This window comes from Copadichromis virginalis, linkage group LG14, assembly GCF_057382275.1.
Source record: "Copadichromis virginalis isolate Kocher_CV1m ecotype Utaka linkage group LG14, C_Virginalis_male_GT1.1, whole genome shotgun sequence".
NCBI classification, from domain to species: Eukaryota; Metazoa; Chordata; class Actinopteri; order Cichliformes; family Cichlidae; genus Copadichromis; species Copadichromis virginalis.
Window position 1 is genome coordinate 17,906,706 of NC_140631.1, and position 21,391 is coordinate 17,928,096.

Sequence of the window (21,391 nt, forward strand, 5' to 3'; positions counted from 1 at the left end):
GAACTAGACACAGTGGAGACAGCAACTAAGAAACAGAGACAAACCATAAGGCAGAGGTCTAAGAACCAAAATACACAGAGGGAAATACTCAGCTTTGAACACAAGAGACTAGACTAGAGGGAGTAACAAAAGACCAACCATGAGAACATAATGCACAATGCAGGGTGACAGAAAACAAGAAACTCAAACATGCAAAGACACACCATAAACAGAACAGAGGGGGCACAGAGAGACATGAAGGGCAGGGGAGACTTAACATGGGTTGAAACACAAGGGGGAACTAATAAGCAAATCAACATAGGAGGCCTAATGAGCTAAACATACTATAAACATCAAAATGAACTAAAACTCAAAACACTGGGTCCTAAGACCCAGGATCGTGACAAATTAACTAGAAAGTGCATTTTCTGAAGAAACTGCAGTGTGAATGCTTGAATCTGAATGTATGCACTGAAATGAATTAATTGCTGAATTTAATAGTGATGGGATTTCCGGCTCTTTTTAGAGATCCGGCTCTTTCGGTTCGGCTCACTAAAAAGAGCCGGCTCTTTCGGCTCCGAACCGGCTCTTCAGATTGTTTTGTTGCTTTAATTAATTTATTATTAACAATAATATAAAATTATGCACAAAAGGAATTACTAACGTAAAAAAAGTGGTTTTATTTATATATGTTTATATATAAATATATGCGGTGACACCTAGAGACAAAACACGTTTCTAGCATGAACTGAACTTCCAAAGCAAAGCTACTAGATCACTTAGGCTACGTTCACACTGCAGGCGAAAGTGCATCAAATCCGATTTTTTTGACCCTATGCGACCCATATCCGATCATGGTATGACAGTGTGAACGGCACAAATCCGATATTTTCAAATCCGATCTGGGTCACTTTCGTATGTGGTACTGAATCCGATACATATCCGATGTCTCAGAAAGCGACTGCTGTGTGAACGGTCAAGTCGCATTAAATCCGTCTTTTACGTCACTGACACAAGACAGACGCCAATTATCAGCGCCAGAGAAGCGCCTGATAAGACATCGCGAACGTTTCCTGGCCATCCGGTGAAACTGCTGGGAAGACAACGTTGGAGAAACGTTAACATTTTATTTGTACTGCATAACCTGCAGGTTCTGACAGAAATCTGCAACTATCCTTTGAAGCACCGCTCCTCTAAAACAGCAATAAGGATCATTATTAGGTTATCTACATTATTATGTAAATAACAAAATAACTTAAAGCAAAAATCGGGAAACATGAAGTCCGAAGTCTTTATATTAAGGCCATCAGTCAAACAATATAGTTTGTTCTGGGTCTAAACAGAGCGCGTTGTGTATGACGTCTTCGTTTGCGCATGCGGGCCGCTTTGAGCGTTCACACTAGAGCGCGTTTGCTGTCGCATTTTATTTGTAGTGTGAACGAGCAGACAAAAAAAAAAATCGGATTTGATCAAAAAAAAAATCGGAATTGAGCATTAAGACCTGCAGTGTGAACGTAGCCTTAAATTACACAATTGAAAGCATGTATGTATTGTTTGTGTATTCATACACAAGCACTCATATATATTCAAATAATTTTAAAAAAAAAGTTCATTTACCTGTTACTACCACACATCAAATCCGGTCGTTGGTACTTGCTGGCTTGTGTAGCCACAAGATAACAAAAGCTCAACAGTGCGCCCAGCATCCTGGAGCACTTCTGTTGTCTTTTGTACGTGTTTTGAGTTTTTATATGCTTCTAAGTTTTTACGTGCTTATGAGTTTTTACGTGTTTTGGAGTTTGTACGTGTTTTTGAGTTTGTACATGCTTCAGAGTTCGTACGTGATTTGAAGTTTATATGTGCTTCGTCTCTACGGGCAACCATAAATATACTTTTATTTATTCACTCCACATAAAATGTAATAAATAAATCATATAATACAAAAACCAAATATAATACAAAAATATAAATGTTAAAAATGAGAAAAGTAGAAGCACACTTGTCCAAAAGAAGAGGAATCTAACGGTGTTTGAATGGTTTTTCTAAGTTGAACAGTTTTGAAGGAGTTAGCGTCCAAAAAAACGTACGGAAAAATAATAATAAAGATTCAAAGAACAATACTGTGAATGCTTTTCAAGCATTTCAGGGTTTTTATCGGTTTTCAGCGTTATTTTGTTATCGTTTTAATCGTTAACTCGGTTTTCCTGGGTCTTTTCACGTGTGTTATGAATAAATCTTCTTTTTTTCGGTACCGGTACTAGTTTTATTTTGTTGTATTTATCCGCGACACCTTAAAGGCCGGTCCGTGAAAATATTGTCAGGCATAAACCGGTCCGTGGTGCAAAACAGGTTGGAGACCGCTGGTCTACAGTACATGTAGAGTTTATGGAAAAACAAAAACAAAGCAACGACAATGAGCTACTTTCAAAGTGCAAAGAGAACAGGTTGGACATGTGAAAGACCTGATGCCATTATGTTACAGCCATCCATGCTTCTGTACCAGACGGAATCTCACTGAGATAAGAATAAGAGCTCCAACTTCTTAAGGACTTTCTCTGTGTTTATATAAAAGTGCAGGCACTATAAGAAATGATAATGAAACATCTTCAAGTAAGATCAGTTTTAATGCTGTCCCTCTTTCGACATTTGGTTCTGTTTGGAGCCTGCTTTACCTTACGACAAGGTCCTCAGGATATCATTTAGACTTTTATGGACATTGGCAGGCTGGGAGGCGGCACACTTGCTCAGGCTTGGCCCCATCTGGGCATAAAGGGCTTGGCACAGGTTGGCGGTAGCACCCCTTACGCTGCCGCCCCGGCCATGAATGGTGCCGCTGTGGGTAGAGGTGCCCAAGAGGTGCCAGAGCAAGGGCAGCACTTTCTGCTTTACCATCTGGGGCTTACGAGGGTAGAGCTCTGTCACAAGATCTAAATATAGAAGATGAGAAGCAATACACTGCATTTAGATACATCAAAGCAGAAGCTGATTACAGTGCCGAAACTAGGACACCAGACATACCTGCGACCTTTTCGATAAGGTTCACCTTTGCCTTCCCGCTTAAAAACTGAGCCTTGGCGCAAAAAGGCTGAAGGAGAAGTATGTTGTCTGTAGCAGGTAAAAAAATGAAAGTCAAATTAAAGCAATTTTTTTAACCAAAACTTTCTCCTCTATTTTAATGCTCAAAGTAAGTACCTATATTTAAGATGAGTGCATTAATAGCTCCAATAGCAGCAGAGCAGATAGCATTGCTCTTTGAGTTGAGGTGATTGTCCACGATTGCTGGGACCAGGATGTTGACCACTTAGGACAGCTTGTCCTTTAACAAGTGGATGATTTTCTGTAAAGACTCCAGGGCATACAAGTTGACCTTGCTGTTGGACTCCTGCAGCCTGGCTCTGAAGGCATCAAACACCTAGAATTAGGGAGATCAGAAAGTGAAGGATAAACACTTTGTCATTATAATGAAAAGACCACAATGTACATAAAGACATACTAAATGGATTTGGAGAAAGAAAAATGAAAACATTAACCGGGAATATACTGTTGATAACCATGTTTGGGTTGTTTTGGCAGTCAGCCACTAGCTGGTCGATGCCTTTGATCCTCTCTCTGAAGTCCTTTGAAGCCAGCAGATCCGAGATCTGCTTGATGTACTCAGTCTTGTCTGCAAAACTCTGTGTGTGAGATCTACAGCTGTAATGGCTGTGAGACTCCCTGTATATAAAATGCATCACAATTCACGTGTTTTCCATATGTATTACACATTTGTGAAAAATAAATTTGCCTTAATGGGCCACTCTGGAGCATTGGTTGATATCCACACCCACCTGTTGGTCTGGTTGAGTGGCTCTCTGTTGAGCGATGAGGCTCTGACTGTACCGCTTGCCCGGGAGGGAATGTCTGCCTGAGTATCTTGAGGCATCTTGCCAAGACCCTAACCCCCCCCCCAACAATCTCAGAGTTAGATGCCTATATTTAACTTCCAGCCAAAACACCAATTTTCCTGTAAACATAAAGACAAAGGTACCGTACCTTTGTTTTTAGAGTGAAGACGGTGTCTCTGACAGTCTGCAGGTCTTTCGTAGGGATGTATTTCTCCAGGATCTTTTCAAATTCTGGGTGGGAAGACAGGGACAGCAGCATTCGACGGCCAAAGTTGTCACGGCTCGGGGCAGCGGCCGTGTGAAGAGTGGAAAGGAGGACTCAAACGCAGCGCTTCCTTAGATGTGAAGGTGATTTATTGACAATACTGAACATAAAGTGGAGATGGCAAACAGAACTAAGGACGAACTAAACTGGGAGAAACTACACAAAGGGAGTGGCAAACCTGAACATGAAGGGAGAACAGCAGGGAGAGCACGCAGGGGATTCACCGGGTATGAACACAGACGACGCGACGAGGAGCAGAGGAAAACACACACTATAAGTACACAGAGAGACACTGGGAATCACACACAGGTGGGGGAAACAGCTGGACCTGATTAACCTGACGAGACAGGGGAACACTAACACCAGGGACCAATAGAGGGAGCACAAACCCAGAACCCAGTATCTAAAATCCCAAACACAAACCATCCCAAAACAGCCACGAATAATCATGAAAGTAATAACAATAAAGAACACAAACACAAAGTCACTGAGTCATGGCCGTAGGACCATGACAAAAGTACCTTTGAGGGGAGAAGGTGTAATATTATCTCATTTGTTAAAGTGGCACTTTGGGTTTGCAGTCCAAAAGCAACGGAAAAGCATTTCTAAACATATTTTAATGAAATGCAAGGTAATTACAGTACAGTGACACCAAAACAAATAGTGTCAACAATAACAAAATCAATTCCAGCAAAACCAAAAGTAGATTTGGATTGTACTATATCCTTTTGATGGTCTAAAGCAGGGGTGTCAAACTCAAATACACAGTGGGCAAAATTCAAAACTGGAACAAAGTTGCGGGCTAACGTTAATATTTATTGAAATATATTTATTCCTTCAGATATAAGAATGAATCTTTTCTTATGGACTCAAACAAGTTTTGCTGAAAAACTGAATATGGAACAAGCAAAGCATAATACTAAACAATATATATATTAGCTGTATAATACCAGTAGGCCAGCTCTGATAGTAATTTGGTATGGCTTCGCGGGCCAAATGTAATTAGGCTGCGGGCCAAATTTGGTACCTATGGTCTAAAGACTTTTAAAATGTCTCAAATTTGACATTTTCCTCCCACTGTTAAGATAACAAAAGCTCAACAGTGCGCCCAGCATCCTGGAGCACTTCTGTTGTCTTTTGTACGTGTTTTGAGTTTTTACGTGCTTATGAGTTTTTACGTGCTTATGAGTTTTTACGTGTTCTGGAGTTTGTACGTGTTTTTACGTGTTTTGGAGTTTGTACATGCTTCAGAGTTCGTACGTGATTTGAAGTTTATATGTGCTTCGTCTCTACGGGCCACCATAAATATACTTTTATTTATTCACTCCACATAAAATGTAATAAATAAATCATATAATACAAAAATCAACTATTCACATTTCAAGTTTTAACTATTTAAATTTTCAGCTTTTTCCTTTCACAAATTTAAAGTGAAAAGAACACAAAACACTGCAAACCACAACACAATTAAATATAAATTATAATATGAAAACTAAAAGAACATGCATATTCTCTGTCATATGGACCTGCATGAATAAACTTTCGGAATCCTTTATCATCTGCAACTGAAAATAGTTGTGGATGATTACTATACCTTTCTAATGTTGTTGTCCCTGCCTCTCTTTCTCTCTCTCTGGCTCTGTTCCTGTGCTACTGAGTGTAACTACCGCCCCTCCCCCCTCTGCCCAGCATAAAGCACAAGGCTCGCGTGCAGAGTGAAGCGGAAAAAAAGTGCGAGAGAGAGGCTGAGAGAAAGAAAAAAAAAAAAAAGAAAACCCACGTGACGGCTCGCGATAAGGAGCCGGCTCGCGTCGTTCACGTCAAAGAGCCGGCTCTAAGAGCCATTTCGTTCGCGAACGACCCATCACTACTGCATAGTGTCGATCAGGTGATTTTTAATGATATCGACCGTCAGTTTTCTCAACACTGGGTCCTCGTCGTTCAGTAACATCAGTAAATCAGTACAAGTACCTCGGGCTGTGGATGGACAATAAACTGGACTGGTCATGCAACACAGAGCACCTGTATAAAAAAGCCCAAAGCCGACTGTACTTCCTCAGGAGGCTGAGGTCTTTTAACATCTGCAGGAAGCTCCTGAGGATGTTTTACCAGTCAGTGGTTGCTGGAGTACTTTTCTATGCTGTGGTGTGCTGGGGGAGCAGCACAGCAAAGAGGGACTCATCCAGGCTGGAGAAACTGATCAGGAGGGCTAGCTCTGTGGTCGGCATGAAGCTGGACACTCTGGTGACAGTGGCAGAGAAAAGGACATTAAAGAAACTGATGGACATTATGGACAATGCTGGGCATCCTCTGCACACGGCCATAAACAACCAGAAGAGTCTGTTCAGTGACAGGTTGCTTCTCCCCAAGACAAGAACTAACAGACTTAAAAACTCCTTTGTCCCACACGCCATCAGACTGTTTAACTCCTCTCTGGAGGGGAGAGGGAGGGGAAACAGGAGGACAAAGGAGGGGGGAACAACTAAGCTGTAGTGCCTCTGCACCTCACTGTACAATACCTTGTGCAATACTTTTTGTAAATAGTCAACAGTGCAATAGACTCAATACTTGAAATGTGCAATTCACTTGTATTTTTTATTCCTATTTATTCTATTTATCCCCTTTGTATATTTTATTTATATTTGTCTCTGTATTTATATATATGTGTGTGTGTGTGTGTGTGTGTGTGTGTGTATATATATAACAGTTCTGTAACTGTAACTTTGGTCGTTGCTGTGCTTTTTTTGGAAGTCGAATTTCCCAGAGGAACCCACCCGAGGGATTAATAAAGTTCTATCTTATCTTATCTTAAATGTTTTTTCTTAACAGAATGTTTTCTGACGTAGCTCTTGGTAAATGGCCCGGTCGAGATCTTTCAGTTTATATACATGTATATGCAGATCTTTGATCCTGTTGTCAGACAACATGTGTTTTTTTGTGTGTCCCGTTTGGATCTTTAGCCATAAGAATTGTTGTCTTAAGGCCAAGAAAGATGCCAAGCGGATTTATTTTACCAAGTGGATCATCATGGCCTTGCCATATTGGTCCATTTGATTGACCTTTATTATAATTACAACACGTGTTTTAACAGGTACCTGTGGAGTTTTTTTTAGAAGGTCTGTAGTGCGAATTATTTTCAACACGTGTGAGCACAGCATCAATGAGTGCGCTCACATGTTCCTCTTCATCATCATCATAATCGCTGACACTAATGCCAGATGATGATTTTTTTCTCCACTATTGGAAATATATTACTTTTAAATTCTTCTAAACGTGTTTCAGACATGGCTTTAGTTTCTTTGTCCTCGTCATCCTCGGCTCTAACGCACCACGAGAAGAACCTTGCCAGCAGGTTTTTACGGAAGTGGTGATCTTCAAATATGGAAATGATCACCTCTAGGTACGGCTGACCTACGGCTAGCGCAATGATCACGAGATCAGGGCTAATGTCCAGCCGCTTTGATGTCTTTAAAAATCACCTTTTCAAGTTTTTTAATCCCCCTGTGTGTGATTTTGAGAGGCTTTTGCTCAACTTGTGACCACAGAGCTGTGAAGAGGCGCTGCTGAATCATGTCAGATGGCGACACCTTTGCGTCTTTGGAGGCACGTGAAAAATCTTAATTGCCCATTGTTTTTGGAAAAATCTAAATTGCCCATAGGTATGAGTGAATGTGAGTACGAATGTTTAGCCCTGTGACAGACTAGCGACCTGTCCAGGGCGTACCCTGCCTCTCGCCCTGAGATAGCTGCCATAGGCTCCAGCACCCCCTGCGACCCTGAAAAGGAAAAGCGGAAGTTAGGGGTGGGCAACTCCAGGCCTCGAGGGCCGGTGTCCCTGCAGGTTTTAGATGTGTCCTTGAACCAACACAGCTGATATAAATGGCTAAATTAGCTCCTGAAAATGTCCTGAAGTTCTCCAGAGGCCTGGTAACGAACTAATCATGCGATTCAGGTGTGTTGACCCAAGGCGAGATCTAAAACCTGCAGGACACCGGCCCTCGGGGCCTGGATTTGCCCACCCCTGGCGTAAGTGAATCGATGGATAGATACATACACATATACACTGTGCTAACAATTCAAGAAACATTTGGAATATTTTATATCCCTCCCCTCTTTGTCCCTTTTCCCTATGTCCTTGTAGTACTTCTATTTTGTGCCCACAGAGCTGTGAAGAGGCGCTGTTTAATCTGCAACAGCATCCTGCCATGCGATTGAATTCGTCCCTAACCTTTGGGAACCCTCACATAAATTTTATCGAATGGAAAAAGGTTAGCTTTCATCCTCCAGCTTCACTGTGTTTATGTTATGCTAACATAGCTGTATCGCTAGTGATCTCGTAGTACATCATTATGTACCAGCTAGTCCAACCTCAGTAACCCTAAAAAATAAAAAAAAAAGTCACTGCTGTTTAGTTTTCTGTCTTCATTTATGTTGGAAGTGATAGCAGAGCTGTACGTTTAAATTTTTTCAAAACGTCTCTCAGTCAGAACATTATATATTATGTTTAGGTGGCCCTTTCGAGATTTTTTTTCATTGATGTGCAGATCTTTGATTGTGTTGTCAGACAACAGGTGTTTCTTCAAAGATACCTGTGGAGTTTTTTTTAGAAGGTTTGTAGTGCGATTTCTTTGTAGCCCGTGTGAGCACAGCATCAACACTGTAAAATTAATAAATACAAAAATAAAAAATTGTTGCGAAAACTTAAACTCAAGGCAACCCACTGCATTTAGATTTTTAGGTTCTGATGGATAACTTAGTTGAAGCAACTTTTCTCCTAAACTTGAAACCTAACATTTTGTTTTAAAAACGCATTTAGTGTTGTTGCTAAAAAAAAAAAATTTTTATATCAATTTGGGAACTTCAGGTTCATGCACAAGTTTTGCAAACAAAGTTATATGGTACTATTTACCTAAAAATGCAGCCAAGGCCTCAGGCATTTTTTATATAACCATCTAAATCTATTTACAGAACAATCAGGTGTTCTGCAGCAAATAAGAAGGCACACAAATTATTTGTGCCGGTCCAAAAAAAAAAAAAAAAAAGAAAAAAAAAGTTTGTGTTCAGTATAAGACAGAAGAGAACAGCACAGGCCTAAACCCTGCAGGTCTGACAACAGGAGGTGTATCAGTCCTGTTTTCCCTGTGGGAACAGCGTTTACACTAGAATCTGCTTTTGATGGCTTTTTTGGAGCAAATGTGACATTCAGCAGTATAACTGACACAATACAAAACAATGACTACACTACACACTAACTCTAGCCTCCAAAAACGCTAAACATCACTAATGTCTCACATATGAAAACTTGCGCTCTCTTTCTTTTGCTCGCCGCTTTCCGTCGCGGGTGTCACTCCTAAAACTGCACCTTCTCCCTAAACAACCAAGTGCCGCATGTTGCCATATCATTTTTTTGATTGGCTGACATGGTAAATTCTAACACCAATCCGGTTGTTCAGTCTGACGTCACTAGCCGTGTCTGGACCTAAACTTCATACATAAGGCGCACCGGATTATAAGGCGCACTGTCAGTTTTTGAGAAAATTAAAGGATTTTGAGTGCGCCTTATGGTCTGAAAATTACAGTACAAATATCCTGTCACATTTGATCTCTGTGAGGTCAGAGGTCAAATTTACAAATTAGTACCTCTTATCTGTGACCTACTCCTACATGAAGTTTGTGTAATCAGAGTAAAACGCCTGTGCAATGTTTTTGTTGACTAAGGTGGAGACTCACGAAATGATCCCGCGTCGGTGGGAGCTCCAAGACTCTCCCAAGTAGCTCCCCCGACGAGGCCTGACCAGCAGCAAGTGTGTGGCTTCGGGTGTGGCCAGACCATCAGCAGGGCCACACCCACCAGGCCTGAAGGCACCCACTGAAACACATATACACACACACACACACACACACACACACGCAAACAGGGAGAAGGACAGCAACACCAAATATACATACAATAACAATAATAATAATATAATTCATAACTGCTCAGGGACCCTGACAATCACCGATGAACATCACATTATCAACTTTGATCTTTTTAAGTCTAGGCCAGAGTTTTATGAACAGCCGTTGGGTGATGGCATCAACTTTTTCAGTAGAGGAAGGTGAACTGGCATTTTTATTGACACGTGTCACCACCTTCTTGATACAGGCTTCCACAGATAACCTGTAATTTTCAGCCTCTTCAGCATCACACAGGGCTGGATTCTGCATAGTGTCGATCAGGTGATTTTTAATGATATCGACCGTCAGTTTTCTCAACACTGGGTCCTCGTTGTTCAGTAACATCAGTAAATGTTTTTCTTTACAGAATGTTTTCTGACGTAGCTCTTTGTAAATGGCCCGGTCCAGATCTTTCAGGTTTTTTTTATGTATATGCAAATCTTTGATACTGTTGTCAGACAACACGTGTTTTGTTTTTGTTTTTTTCTTGTGTCCCGTTTGGATCTTTAGCCATCAGAATTGTTGTCTTAAGGCCAAGAAAGATGCCAAACGGATTTATTTTACCAAGTGGATCATCATGGCCTTGCCATATTGGTCCATTTGATTGACCTTTATTATAATTACTTAAATAAATTGAAACTGAAAATCCTGCGTCCAGATAAACAAAATCTACTTTTAGGGACTTACACAACAGTAACCAAGTATTTTCTGCCTGCGATCCATACAGCATGAAGAAAGAAGCTTGTGATGAAATGTTCACTTTCCAATACAGTGATGGCATGCTCCTTGAAAACCTTTACAATTACATCATCTGCATATTCATGGTCTAATACCATGAATATGTATGACATCTGGCTCTTTCCATTTCTGTATTAAGGAGCTATAAACCATATCACATTATCAACTTTGATCTTTTTAAGTCTAGGCCAGAGTTTTATGAACAGCCGTTGGGTGATGGCATCAACTTTTTCCGTAGAGGAAGGTGAACTGGCATTTTTAATGACAAGTGTCACCACCTTCTTGATGCAGGCTTCCACAGATAACCTGTAATTTTCAGCCTCTTCAGCTTCACACAGGGCTGGATTCTGGGTCCTCCTCGTTCAATCCGGTTGTTCAGTCTGACGTCACTAGCCGTGTCTGGACCTAAACTCCGCTGCAGGTTCACATGTCAAACGATCACTATGGCATTACTGAGAGTTGAAAAACTGTCTAAAGTCTTTCATCTTTAATAAAATGATCAGCGTTCTGTTCTACCAGGTGTAACAATTGAGTTTAACATCCAGGCACCCATGAAAACGAAATTTATGACATTTAACGGAGTTAGAAGTTAGCAGGGAGTTAGCTCGCTAGCTTCTATCTAAATACAATATAGCATGTCCTGACTGCGGGGTTTTGGAAACAAATTAAACCCTACAGCTGTTATCACTTCCAGCATAAATGAAGACAGGAAACTAAACAGCAGTGACGTTTGTAGGGTTACTGAAGTTGGGCTAGCTGGTATATAATGATGTGCTACGTGACCGCTAGCGACACAGCTATGTTAGCATAATATAAACAAGCTAACTTTTTTTCCCCCACTCGATAAAGTTAACGTGAGTGTTCTCGGTGGAGGACTCCACCACCCCGTTCACACAGAAACTAAACCACATTTTTTTGGCTAAATATGATTTGAACAAATTAAACAACATGGCAGCGGGGGCCCCCGAAATTATTTATTTATTTTAAAAAGCGGTGGGGGGTTTGCCATGAGCGAGCTAGCTTATTTTGTCGGGTTTCTTTCGTTCGGTGGTATGGCGAACACCCCCTACATGAAATACACGTAGGGGGTGTCGTGGAGGCTTGTCAGACATGAGCGCGCCTGTTTGGAAGGGATGCTTGTCGGATTTACATTATTTTGTGACATGGCGATTTTTATACGAAAACTATAAAAGAACTATTTCATGATGGAAAACATTAAAGTTGCTCACGAGGGCATTCAAGCAGCACGATTGAGTAAAACAGTCTAGGGGGATCTTAAATGAGGTAGTAAACACATATAAATCCACATTAAAAGAAACAGTACTTGCCTTCAGAAAGTTGAGATGAACACCTTAGCTGCATCCAGCTCCTGGCGTAAAAAGCCTCGTGTTCGCATTAAGGCAGACGGCCAGGTGGCTTTCAGTCCTTGCAAAAGTGCATTGTAGACCCCGTAGTATCCAAAAATATGACATGCGCATGCGTGCTCAGGCACAGAAAGGCGCCAACAGCTTCAACTCATGTAAAACTTGAATTCATTCATTTTGCCAGCAATAAAGTTCATCTGAGACCAACTTTTGCTCCAAAACGTTAAAGGATTAGTTGAAACCCTTAATGTATTTGAGTTTATGGGGCAACTCAGCTTTTATTGTTGAATTGTGAAAGAAATGACTGTAAGCAAGTTTGATTTTTTACAGTGAATGAGTGCGCTGACACTAATGCCAGATGATGATTTTTTTCTCCAGTATTGGAAATATATTACTTTTAAATTCTTCTAAACGTGTTTCAGAAATTGCTTTAGCTTCTGCGTCTTCATCATCCTCGGCTCTAACGCACCACGAGAAGAACCTTGGCAGTAGATTTCTTTTTTTTAGGGAAGAGGTGATCTTCAAATATGGAAATGATCATCAAATCAAATCAAATCACTTTTATTGTCACATCACATGTGCAGGCACACTGGCACAGCACATGCGAGTGAAATTCTTGTGTGCGAGCCCCACAAGCAACAGAGATGTGCAAACACAACAACACAAACGAGCAAAATACAAGAATGGCCAACCTGAAACTAATAAATATATGTACAATATATAATAGTGTATGCATTTCTGGATGTGTATACTAAATATTTTCCTACGTGTGTGTGTGTGTGTGTGTGTGTGTGTGTGTGTGTGTGTGTGTGTGTGTGTTTGGAAGGCTGACATGTTTGCTGTGCATGTTTTATGTTTCACCCAGATGAATGTGAATGTTGCTAAGTGACTGTATGAATGTGAAGTACCATTTAAAGCCTTCTCCAGGCGTCATTTCATGTCTGTTCTTTATTATCAGGTAAAATGTTTTTGTTCTTTTCCTGTGCATTGAATATAAGGCTGCTTTGTCAAATGAGTACTGTATCATTAAATAAATAAAAAAGCAGTCAATCCAAAAGCATGCTGGCCTGATTAATGCATTTCATTTTCACTTTAAAATATCCTCTCCATATTTTCTTGTCGCTCAGCCACTGCATCACTGAAACACGCTGTGTCTACCTGCCTATACATCATGTTTTCAGTACCTTTCCACTGCACACTCGGCGTTACAGTACTCACTCACTGCTCTGACACTTAAGCAGATAACACCTGTGTCATGTTTAGACTCGCCAACTCGTCATTGTCTTTGCTGTGTGCTCAGGAGGGAAACAAACTGATGCTGTGTGAAGTGTAGGCGTGACAGTTTTCATACAAACTCTTTATTTGATCGCATCCATGTGAGAATGAGCAGAGCGGAGCCTGGGAGGAGATGCCGGAGGTGCTGGCAGTGATGTGGATGAGATTATCTGAGTGAAAGATTGCTGCTGGAGTTATCACAGGGGGATTTTATTTCAATTTTTTCAAAATACAGATGATTAAACAGAAAATGACCACCAATCCGGTGAGTTTTAATCTGCATTTAATCAGCCTTGAGAAGAAGACCTGCTTTCAATTTATTTTAAGTATTGTAACTTTACAAAAACACTGTTGCTCTGCCAAAAGTATCTGGACGCTTGTCCTCACTTCATCCGTGAATATGAGAAGATGAAACTTCCTGCGCTCGCCGAATCAGATGTTCAACCCCAGTATGTTCACAATGTGGCGCTGAAGCCTCCACCTGAGAGCAGTCCCTCCATCCCCAAGCACAAAGGTATTTGAGTGTTTTAATACAGTTTGAATACTTTACACGACTGTACAGATACTAGGCACGTCATTTGGACACTGCTTGTAACAAAAAGTCTCATTAGAAACTGTTCTGTGTATAAAATGTAATCGTGAAGCTGGGTGTGAGTGGGTTTCCAGTCACGGTGAGTGCTCTTCTGTCAGATTTCAAACACAGGTGCATCAAGTTCACTGTTGCTGCTGTCATCTCCTTGCTGCTGCTGCTGCTGCTGCTGCTGGCTGGAGTCCTCCTTGCCTATTACTGTAAGTGAAGGATTTATTTAGTGAACTGAGTCAACATTAGTGAGATTGGAAGACTGATTTTTTTTTTCTGGTTCCTGTCTTCAATTCCAGTTTCTTCATCCTGTATTCATGGGATTAAATGTGGAGATGGGAACCGCAAGTGGGAGTCCCAGTGGTGTGATGGGGTTACAGACTGTCCCGCAGGGCAGGACGAAGCTAACTGTGGTAAGCAGCTTCATGGTGGGAAGAAAAAGCTTCTCTGTCCTCCACCTTTAGATTTGTTCAATAAAGCTGAATGAAACACACTGATAAGAACCTGGTTTACAAAAAAGAAAAACTTGGAAAACAACAAATGAAATGTGGACTTTTTGGGGGGGAAGTTTAATGCTTTCCCATTCTCGCACTGACAAGATTTCATTTCGGAGCCTCTTTTGTTGCATAGCGCACAAAATATTTGCAAAGGGGGACAGGTCTGGACTGCAAGTGGGTCCATTTTTCATCTGGACTACTGGCACCTTGCATTGTCTTGCAGAAATGAACAAAACTAAGGACATCTCTGGAAAAGACATCTTCTCCATGGAAGTGTTATGCTGCCCTAAAAGCTGAATATATTATTAAGCCCTAATGAGACCTTCACATATGTGTAAATTACCCACACTGTGTGCTCTAGTGCCCCATGCAATCATCCATTCTGTTTATTAGGCAGCAGATGAAGTTTCTCTGGGATTTCCAAAAAAATGGAAATTCCCCCCCAAAATCCTCTAAAACCATACTTCTTCACAGAGTTGTGAAGCTCTGTTTACACCCAATGGTGCTGCTGACCTGTTCCCAGGTAGCCTCATTAGTTGTTATCTTGATGCACGCTCAATAAAAGAAGGTGAGAGAATCCCAGAAAGTTAACTCTGTTCATCTGGATTTCCAATCTTTGAAAACAAGGTCAGAGTTTATACAACGGAACAGTTTGATGCTTTTATAGGTTTGTTTTTTCTGGAATCATCCATATTCCTCATGATGAGATAATGAGATAATATGTAGACTGAAGCATTTATCTTTCCTTGTTAACTGCCAGTCCTTTGTGTGCTTCACTCTCAACTGGCTGCCTCTTCACCCACTTTCCACTTGTGACAAAATGCCAAGTCATCGCTTGTGTTTGCTGTTTGTGCTCAGTGAGGCTGCACGGCTCCAGTTTCCTGCTTCAGATCTACTCGACTCAGAGTAAAGCCTGAAAATCTGTTGGTTCTCATGGCTGGACCGAGGAGAAGGGCAGAGCGAGCTGCCAGAGCATCGGATACATCAGGTGAGATGCTCAGCTAGTTCAGCCCGAGATGAAACAAAAGCTGCTCTGTGAACGATTTTCAAGCGATGCTCAATTTTTTTTTTACAATTTGTGCTTTGACAGGGGCACGTATTTTAAATCAGGCCAGCAAAGGGCTGATGCTAATGATGGATTCTTACTAGTGAAGTCTAACTTCAACCCTCAGGCATCCATACTGCAACAACTTGCCCTACAGTGAGTGAGCTGGTAATGATAAACCTGTGTCAAAATGCTAATATTGATATGATATTAACCTGATCTCATTCCAAATGTCTTTTTTTCCTCCAATCCTTAGAAGTACATGTCCTAACAACATGGTGTTGACATTGCACTGTACTAGTATGTCTTTATACTTTCTTAGAAATGAACCAAATCACAACAACAATTACCTCAAGGTGCTTTATATTATAAGGTAAACCCCCTGGAAACAAACCACCAACCTTTCACCTGGCAAGTGAATTACAAGCACATAAAGGTTTATTCCTGTTAAAAGGGAGTTTTTCCTTCCCACTGTCACCATGTGCTGGATCACAGAAAGCGGTGTGTTAGCTGAGGTTTCTTTCTAATAGCGTAGGGCATAGGTGTCAAACTCTGGCCCGCGGGCCAAATTTGGCCCGCAGCCTAATTACATTTGGCCCGCGAAGCCATACCAAATTACTATTAGAGCTGGCCTGCTGGTATTACACAGCTAATATATATATTGTTTAGTATTAAGCTTTGCTTGCTCCATATTCAGTTTTTCAGCAAAACCTGTTTGAGTCCATAAGAAAAGATTCATTCTTATATCTGGAGGAAGTTTTTTTTTCATATAAATGTTAGCCCGCGACTTTGTTCCAGTTTTGAATTTTGGCCCACTGTGTATTTGAGTTTGACACCCCTGGTGTAGGGTCTCTACAATATCAAACCTCAGTGAGAGCGACAGTGGGAACGAAGAACTCACTGTTAGCAGGAAGAAACCTCTGGCAGAACAAGGCTCAGTTTGGGGATAAGGCGAAAGAGAAGAGAGCAGAGAGAGACAAGACAGGCAAAGTATAGTGAGAACCAAAAGTTGCTAATTACTAATGATTTAATGTAGTAGTGGAGTGCATCCAGCATATCAAAAAGAACATTTCAAGCCTAAGCAGGAGGTTGTCTGTCTCCTGAATCCAATCTGGGAGTTGTTTCCATAGTTGAGGATAGCTGAAGGCTCTTCCTTGCAATCACACTGGTTTTTTTCAGTGTGTTGTTGAGTTTTGTCTCTCTGAAAGCCTGTAGCTGTAGAATGCTCTAACAGCAGCCTCCTTTTTCAGATTGTGGAAGCAGGGTGAACTCCAGCAAGGCTTCTGCAGGACAGCTGGCCTCCCTTGGGGCTGTGCCCTGGCAAGTCAGCCTCCAGGTTGCCGGCTCTCACCGCTGTGGAGGAGCCATCGTCTCCCCCTACTGGATAGTCACCGCCGCTCAGTGTGTGACCTGGTGAGTCCTCCACCTTCACCTTCACCACCCTTCAGCAACCGTGGTTTGATCCAGCTTTAATCAAATCTCTGCTGGTCACCCCCCACCTTTGCAGGGCCACCAGTCCTGCAGACTGGGCAGTATGCTGGGATAGTGGACCCATTAGGCCCTCTGTTTAACCCTGCTTACTCGGTGCGTCGCATTATAACTCATGAGAGCTACAACAGCCAGACCCTGAAAAATGACATTGCTCTTATGAGGCTCTCCCAACCTTTGGACATAACAGGTGCTTATGATGAGCCCCTTCATTACATTATTTTAATCACCTTTTAGTTAATTGAAGTTATTAATTATTATTTAATATGGACTGAGATGTGGTGACTGTGGAGATCATTTGAGTTCAGTGAACTCACTGCCATGTTCAAGAAACCAGTCTTTTATATTGCGGCCCACATACAGCCCACTTTCATCTTATCTGATTTCTGTAAGTTTAAAAATTTTACCTACACATTTAATAAATGAGAGACCCTAATATAGGACAAAAAAAAGGGTGATTTCAACATTATTTCTCAGTTTTTCTTACATGGTGAAGAAATGCTGCTTTAGTAAACTAAAACAATCTGTCAGCATGGGTTTAAATTGTAAGAATAAATGTATAAAGTTACAGAAATCAATTAGTTAATTACTTTGGTGTACTGTTTTTTATTAAAGCTGTAGAACTTGTGAAAATACAGTTAAAATTCCCACATTTATGTCCTCCTTTTCCCAACGCCATCCAGCAGGCCGGATTGAGGTCAATGCTGGACCAAATCTGGTCCCTGGGCCTCATGTTTAATACCCCTGGTTTAAAGGAAAATATCTGAACCTGCTATTTGAATGTTGGCTCACATCAGACCATGCAACATTTCTACTGCCTGATTTTGTTGAGCAGGTGCAAACTGTAGCCTCAGTTTCCTGTCAATAGCTGACCGTGTGACCCTCTGCTGCTGTAGCCCGTCTGCTTCAAGGTTCGATGTGCTGCACATTCAGAGATGCTCTTCTGCATAATTTGATTGTAACGAGTAATATGAGTTAACTCTCGTGTGCAAAGTCCCTTAAATCACCTATTAAATCCCCATTCTCCATTCAGTTCAAACTTCAGCACCCTGTCACGTTTGCATGCCTAAATGCATTGGGTTGCTGTCATATGACCCATATACATCACATGATTCAGATATTTGCTTTAAGAAGCAGCTGAAATGTGTACCTAATAAAGTGGCCAATGAGTCTGTTTAGCTTCTTTATAGTAGTTTTATCTTGATATCTCTGTTTTGCCAGATTGTATATTATGTTATTGTGCTTGTGTTTATATTCATTCTACTTTTAGGCTGTTTCTAATCTTGAGTTGCTGCATTCCCACTTTGGGATAAGTAAAGTATATCTTATCTTGTCTTATACAGATTTACAGCCACAGATTTACTGCATAAATCTAAGCTGGACTCAGCAAAGTTAATCCCATATTAACATGTTTTAATCAGTTGTCTTTCCCCCCCAGTTCCTTAATCTCAACCAGAAGTCTTAATAACCAGGCATTGTTAGCCAGTCATGGCACCATATATTTTAGGATAAGGCGTTTTTGTTAAAAGTGCATCCATAGAAGTTTTAAATAACTTTTGTTGAGACCTGTTGACATTTTGGAAGATGCACAACCTCAGTGGATGCATTTGGCACTGTTACTTCAGTAAGCGTTACATTTAGCAAACTAGCAAGCTGTCAGCTGAGTATAACCCTCTGTGTGAATAAGCTGTTCACACAGTGGCAGTCTGTGTACAGAGAGGCTGTAAGAGTGCACACATTGACACCATTGTTAACAGCAGCAGCTCGTCCTGGGTTAAACACGTTACAGCAGAGATGTTTACTCCTTGGTAGGCTTCAGGAACATCGGACCTGTGCCTCCCAAACGTGGGCCTGAAAGTCACTGCTCATCACAAGTGCTGGATAACACGATTTGGTCACAGAGCAAATGGTGAGGCAGCTGTAGTTAGTGAATCAGTATTGGTGCTCATTGCCGCCTACTACCACTAGATGGCATATAAGTCCTGCACTCATTGTCAAGTGATTGAACGTAGAGGAGAGTGTGTGAGCGTTATTTTATATATTAATTTATGTTTTGTTTTTTTTGACAGACTCTGTCTTTCCATACTTGATGGAGGCTCAGGCTCTCATAGATGCTGCAGAGTGCAACAGTTTCATCGCCTACACGAACAGGATATCCCAGGATATGATAATCAGTTTAGCTGTGTAGTGTCCTTGAGTGTCAGAGGTCCACAGTGTGACCCACCTCGAGGTTACAATGCTTCAGTTTTAGTGGGAATGGAGTCTCTGAATGCAGACTCAGAACAATGCGCTCCAATAGTGTTTGCAGTTCAGCCAGTCCAAACAGACCGTCGCATAAAAGCAGTTTTTGTTCATCAAAGAATCCAAAACATTTTCATGCTCTTATGTAACTGCTTTTGCGGCGCTCTCAAACAAGTCCAGCACTATGTTCTGTGTGCAGCAACCGTTTTAAATAAACTGTTCGTTTTTGTGCCTGGTAACAATCCACTTATACAGTCAGCAGTGAATGTACAGTTAGAGCCCAGAGGAGGCAGCTGACTATTATATCCCCTTTTATTTGGATGATTTAGAGCTTTTTCACTGACCTCAGAAATCCATGAAAGACCTAAAACTGTCCTCAAAAGTCCTCATGTAGCCTCTCAAAGTCACTGTAAGTTAGTATTGCCCTTTGTTTGTTCCTGAACTGTGTCTCAGGCTGACGGCGGCGGCCCTCTGGTGTCCCTGATGGATGGAGTATGGTGGCTCATAGGTGACAGCATTTGGGGGGAACAGCACGCTGGGCAGGATGCACCGGGTGTTTACGGCAACGTCGCATACTTCCCGGACTGGATCCACCGTCAGATGAAGGTTCATTCGTTTTGAGATTTTGTAATGGCACTCATGAACAGGCAAAGTGTAAAATATAAAGAAAGATTAGACTTTGATTAAAAGTCAAATTTAACTTCGCTCTGTGTGATTTCATGCACTTTATGTACCTTTTGATTTAATCTCTTTGGAGGACCAGATGTTATAAGAAGGTTTACCCATCTGGTGCTCTGAGTTGTACAGCTTTACCTGGAGGCTGGATGTAATGATAAACACCGTATGTCTGAATCACAGCAGGGCCTTGATGCCAAGTTAGGATATTAATATGAGTGTTGTGTGTGATTAATCGTATTTGTTTGAGTGTTTGACAAGCCAAAAGGTTAATCCGTGCCCTGACATTATTATGTTTCATTGTCTTTGGTATCCTTCGCCTTTATCATCCGCAGAGGATTACAAAGCTTTTTTTTTTCTTGTAAAGAAGGAACAAAAATGCAAACAAAGTACTGTGCAAAAGTCTTGATCCTCTCCTCATTTCTTCATATTTTGCTTCCAAAGTGTGAGCATACTTTCTTGTCTTTCCTACTTTTTATAAAGTGGTCTTGATCAATAGTTCTCCAGGTCTTCTGAAGGTTTTTAAAGGTTTTTCTTTGGACATTGGCTGCTTTTTCACTCATTTAGACTCCATTACTTGTACTTGATCATTTTCAGAGCAATGTTTTTATTTTGTTAAGCCACTGAAGACTGAGTTGTGAATCATATAAGCTTAAAAACAGCACCTAGCTAAAAGAGACAAAAGAGTGGGGTGGTCGGATGGGTCACCCTGGGCGTCGGTGGTGCTGCAGCCATGGGCTGTATGGGCCTGCGCCTCCCTGCCCTTGGTGGTCAGCGAGGAAGCTGGCTCCTCCCCCCTCCACACACGCAGGGGCTTGGGATGCAGGTGTGTCACTGAGGTGCAAGGGAGGCCCTCCTTCTCTCCCCCCTCATGGCTGCCTGTACCTTAGTTTTCCTCCACAGTTTAGACTCTCTCATTACTTTCATTCTCATGACACATACATATAGGGCCTTCGGGGTGGGCACACTGAACAGCGTCCAGAGTCTGTTCATTCAGCCTCACCTCTGGTGTCGGTGCCCACTTCTCAATTTTAAATTGCATGTAGACACCGAAGGTCTTGGGGAGGGTTACACAGTAAATATCTATGTTTCAGGTCAGGTCTTAGACTCCACCTCTCTCTCTCAGAACATGTCAGGCTCCCCCAGGTGTGGGGCCTATTTCCCGGCCACACTCCCTGCCAGTGGCTGGTGGTTCTCAGTATCTGGGGCTGGGTTCTTGGGTGTGTACTGGCTCATTTATCTGAATTTCACAGCCCTCCCAGCTCTCCGTCTATAAACGACCCCCCCACACTTCCTCTTTTTTTCCACTTCATTCACATCGGGATATGCCCAACCCGGAAGTCCCCTCTGAGGCCTTCCCCCAAACAGCAGCCTCAATTCATGCTCGTGCAATCTGCAATTATCTACTAGAAATACCAAA

The 21,391-nt window shown here is 41.6% G+C and overlaps 1 protein-coding gene and 1 pseudogene across 4 annotated transcripts; one reads left to right on the forward strand and one right to left on the reverse strand.

The window, feature by feature from the left end:
• Positions 1 to 2,002: 2,002 nt before the first annotated feature.
• Positions 2,003 to 12,199, reverse strand: LOC146693779 (TOG array regulator of axonemal microtubules protein 1-like). Of its 4 annotated transcripts, XM_085429674.1 has the most exons (9): positions 12,135 to 12,199; positions 5,723 to 7,904; positions 4,307 to 4,399; positions 4,012 to 4,198; positions 3,807 to 3,913; positions 3,510 to 3,693; positions 3,172 to 3,391; positions 2,998 to 3,084; positions 2,003 to 2,906 (listed from the first exon to the last, which is right to left on the reverse strand). In XM_085429674.1, exons 4-7 carry the CDS (start codon positions 4,120 to 4,122, stop codon positions 3,281 to 3,283), a joined length of 513 nt encoding a protein of 170 aa, XP_085285800.1. In that variant the 5' UTR covers positions 4,123 to 4,198; positions 4,307 to 4,399; positions 5,723 to 7,904; positions 12,135 to 12,199; the 3' UTR covers positions 2,003 to 2,906; positions 2,998 to 3,084; positions 3,172 to 3,280. The 4 variants fall into 4 exon arrangements, with proteins under 4 accessions (XP_085285800.1, XP_085285799.1, XP_085285801.1 ...); XM_085429673.1 differs by having other exon boundaries at positions 4,012 to 4,399; XM_085429675.1 differs by lacking the exon at positions 12,135 to 12,199 and adding an exon at positions 9,859 to 10,807 and having other exon boundaries at positions 4,012 to 4,399.
• Positions 12,200 to 13,695: 1,496 nt separating this feature from the next.
• Positions 13,696 to 20,537, forward strand: LOC146693780 (transmembrane protease serine 2-like; annotated as a pseudogene).
• Positions 20,538 to 21,391: the final 854 nt, after the last annotated feature.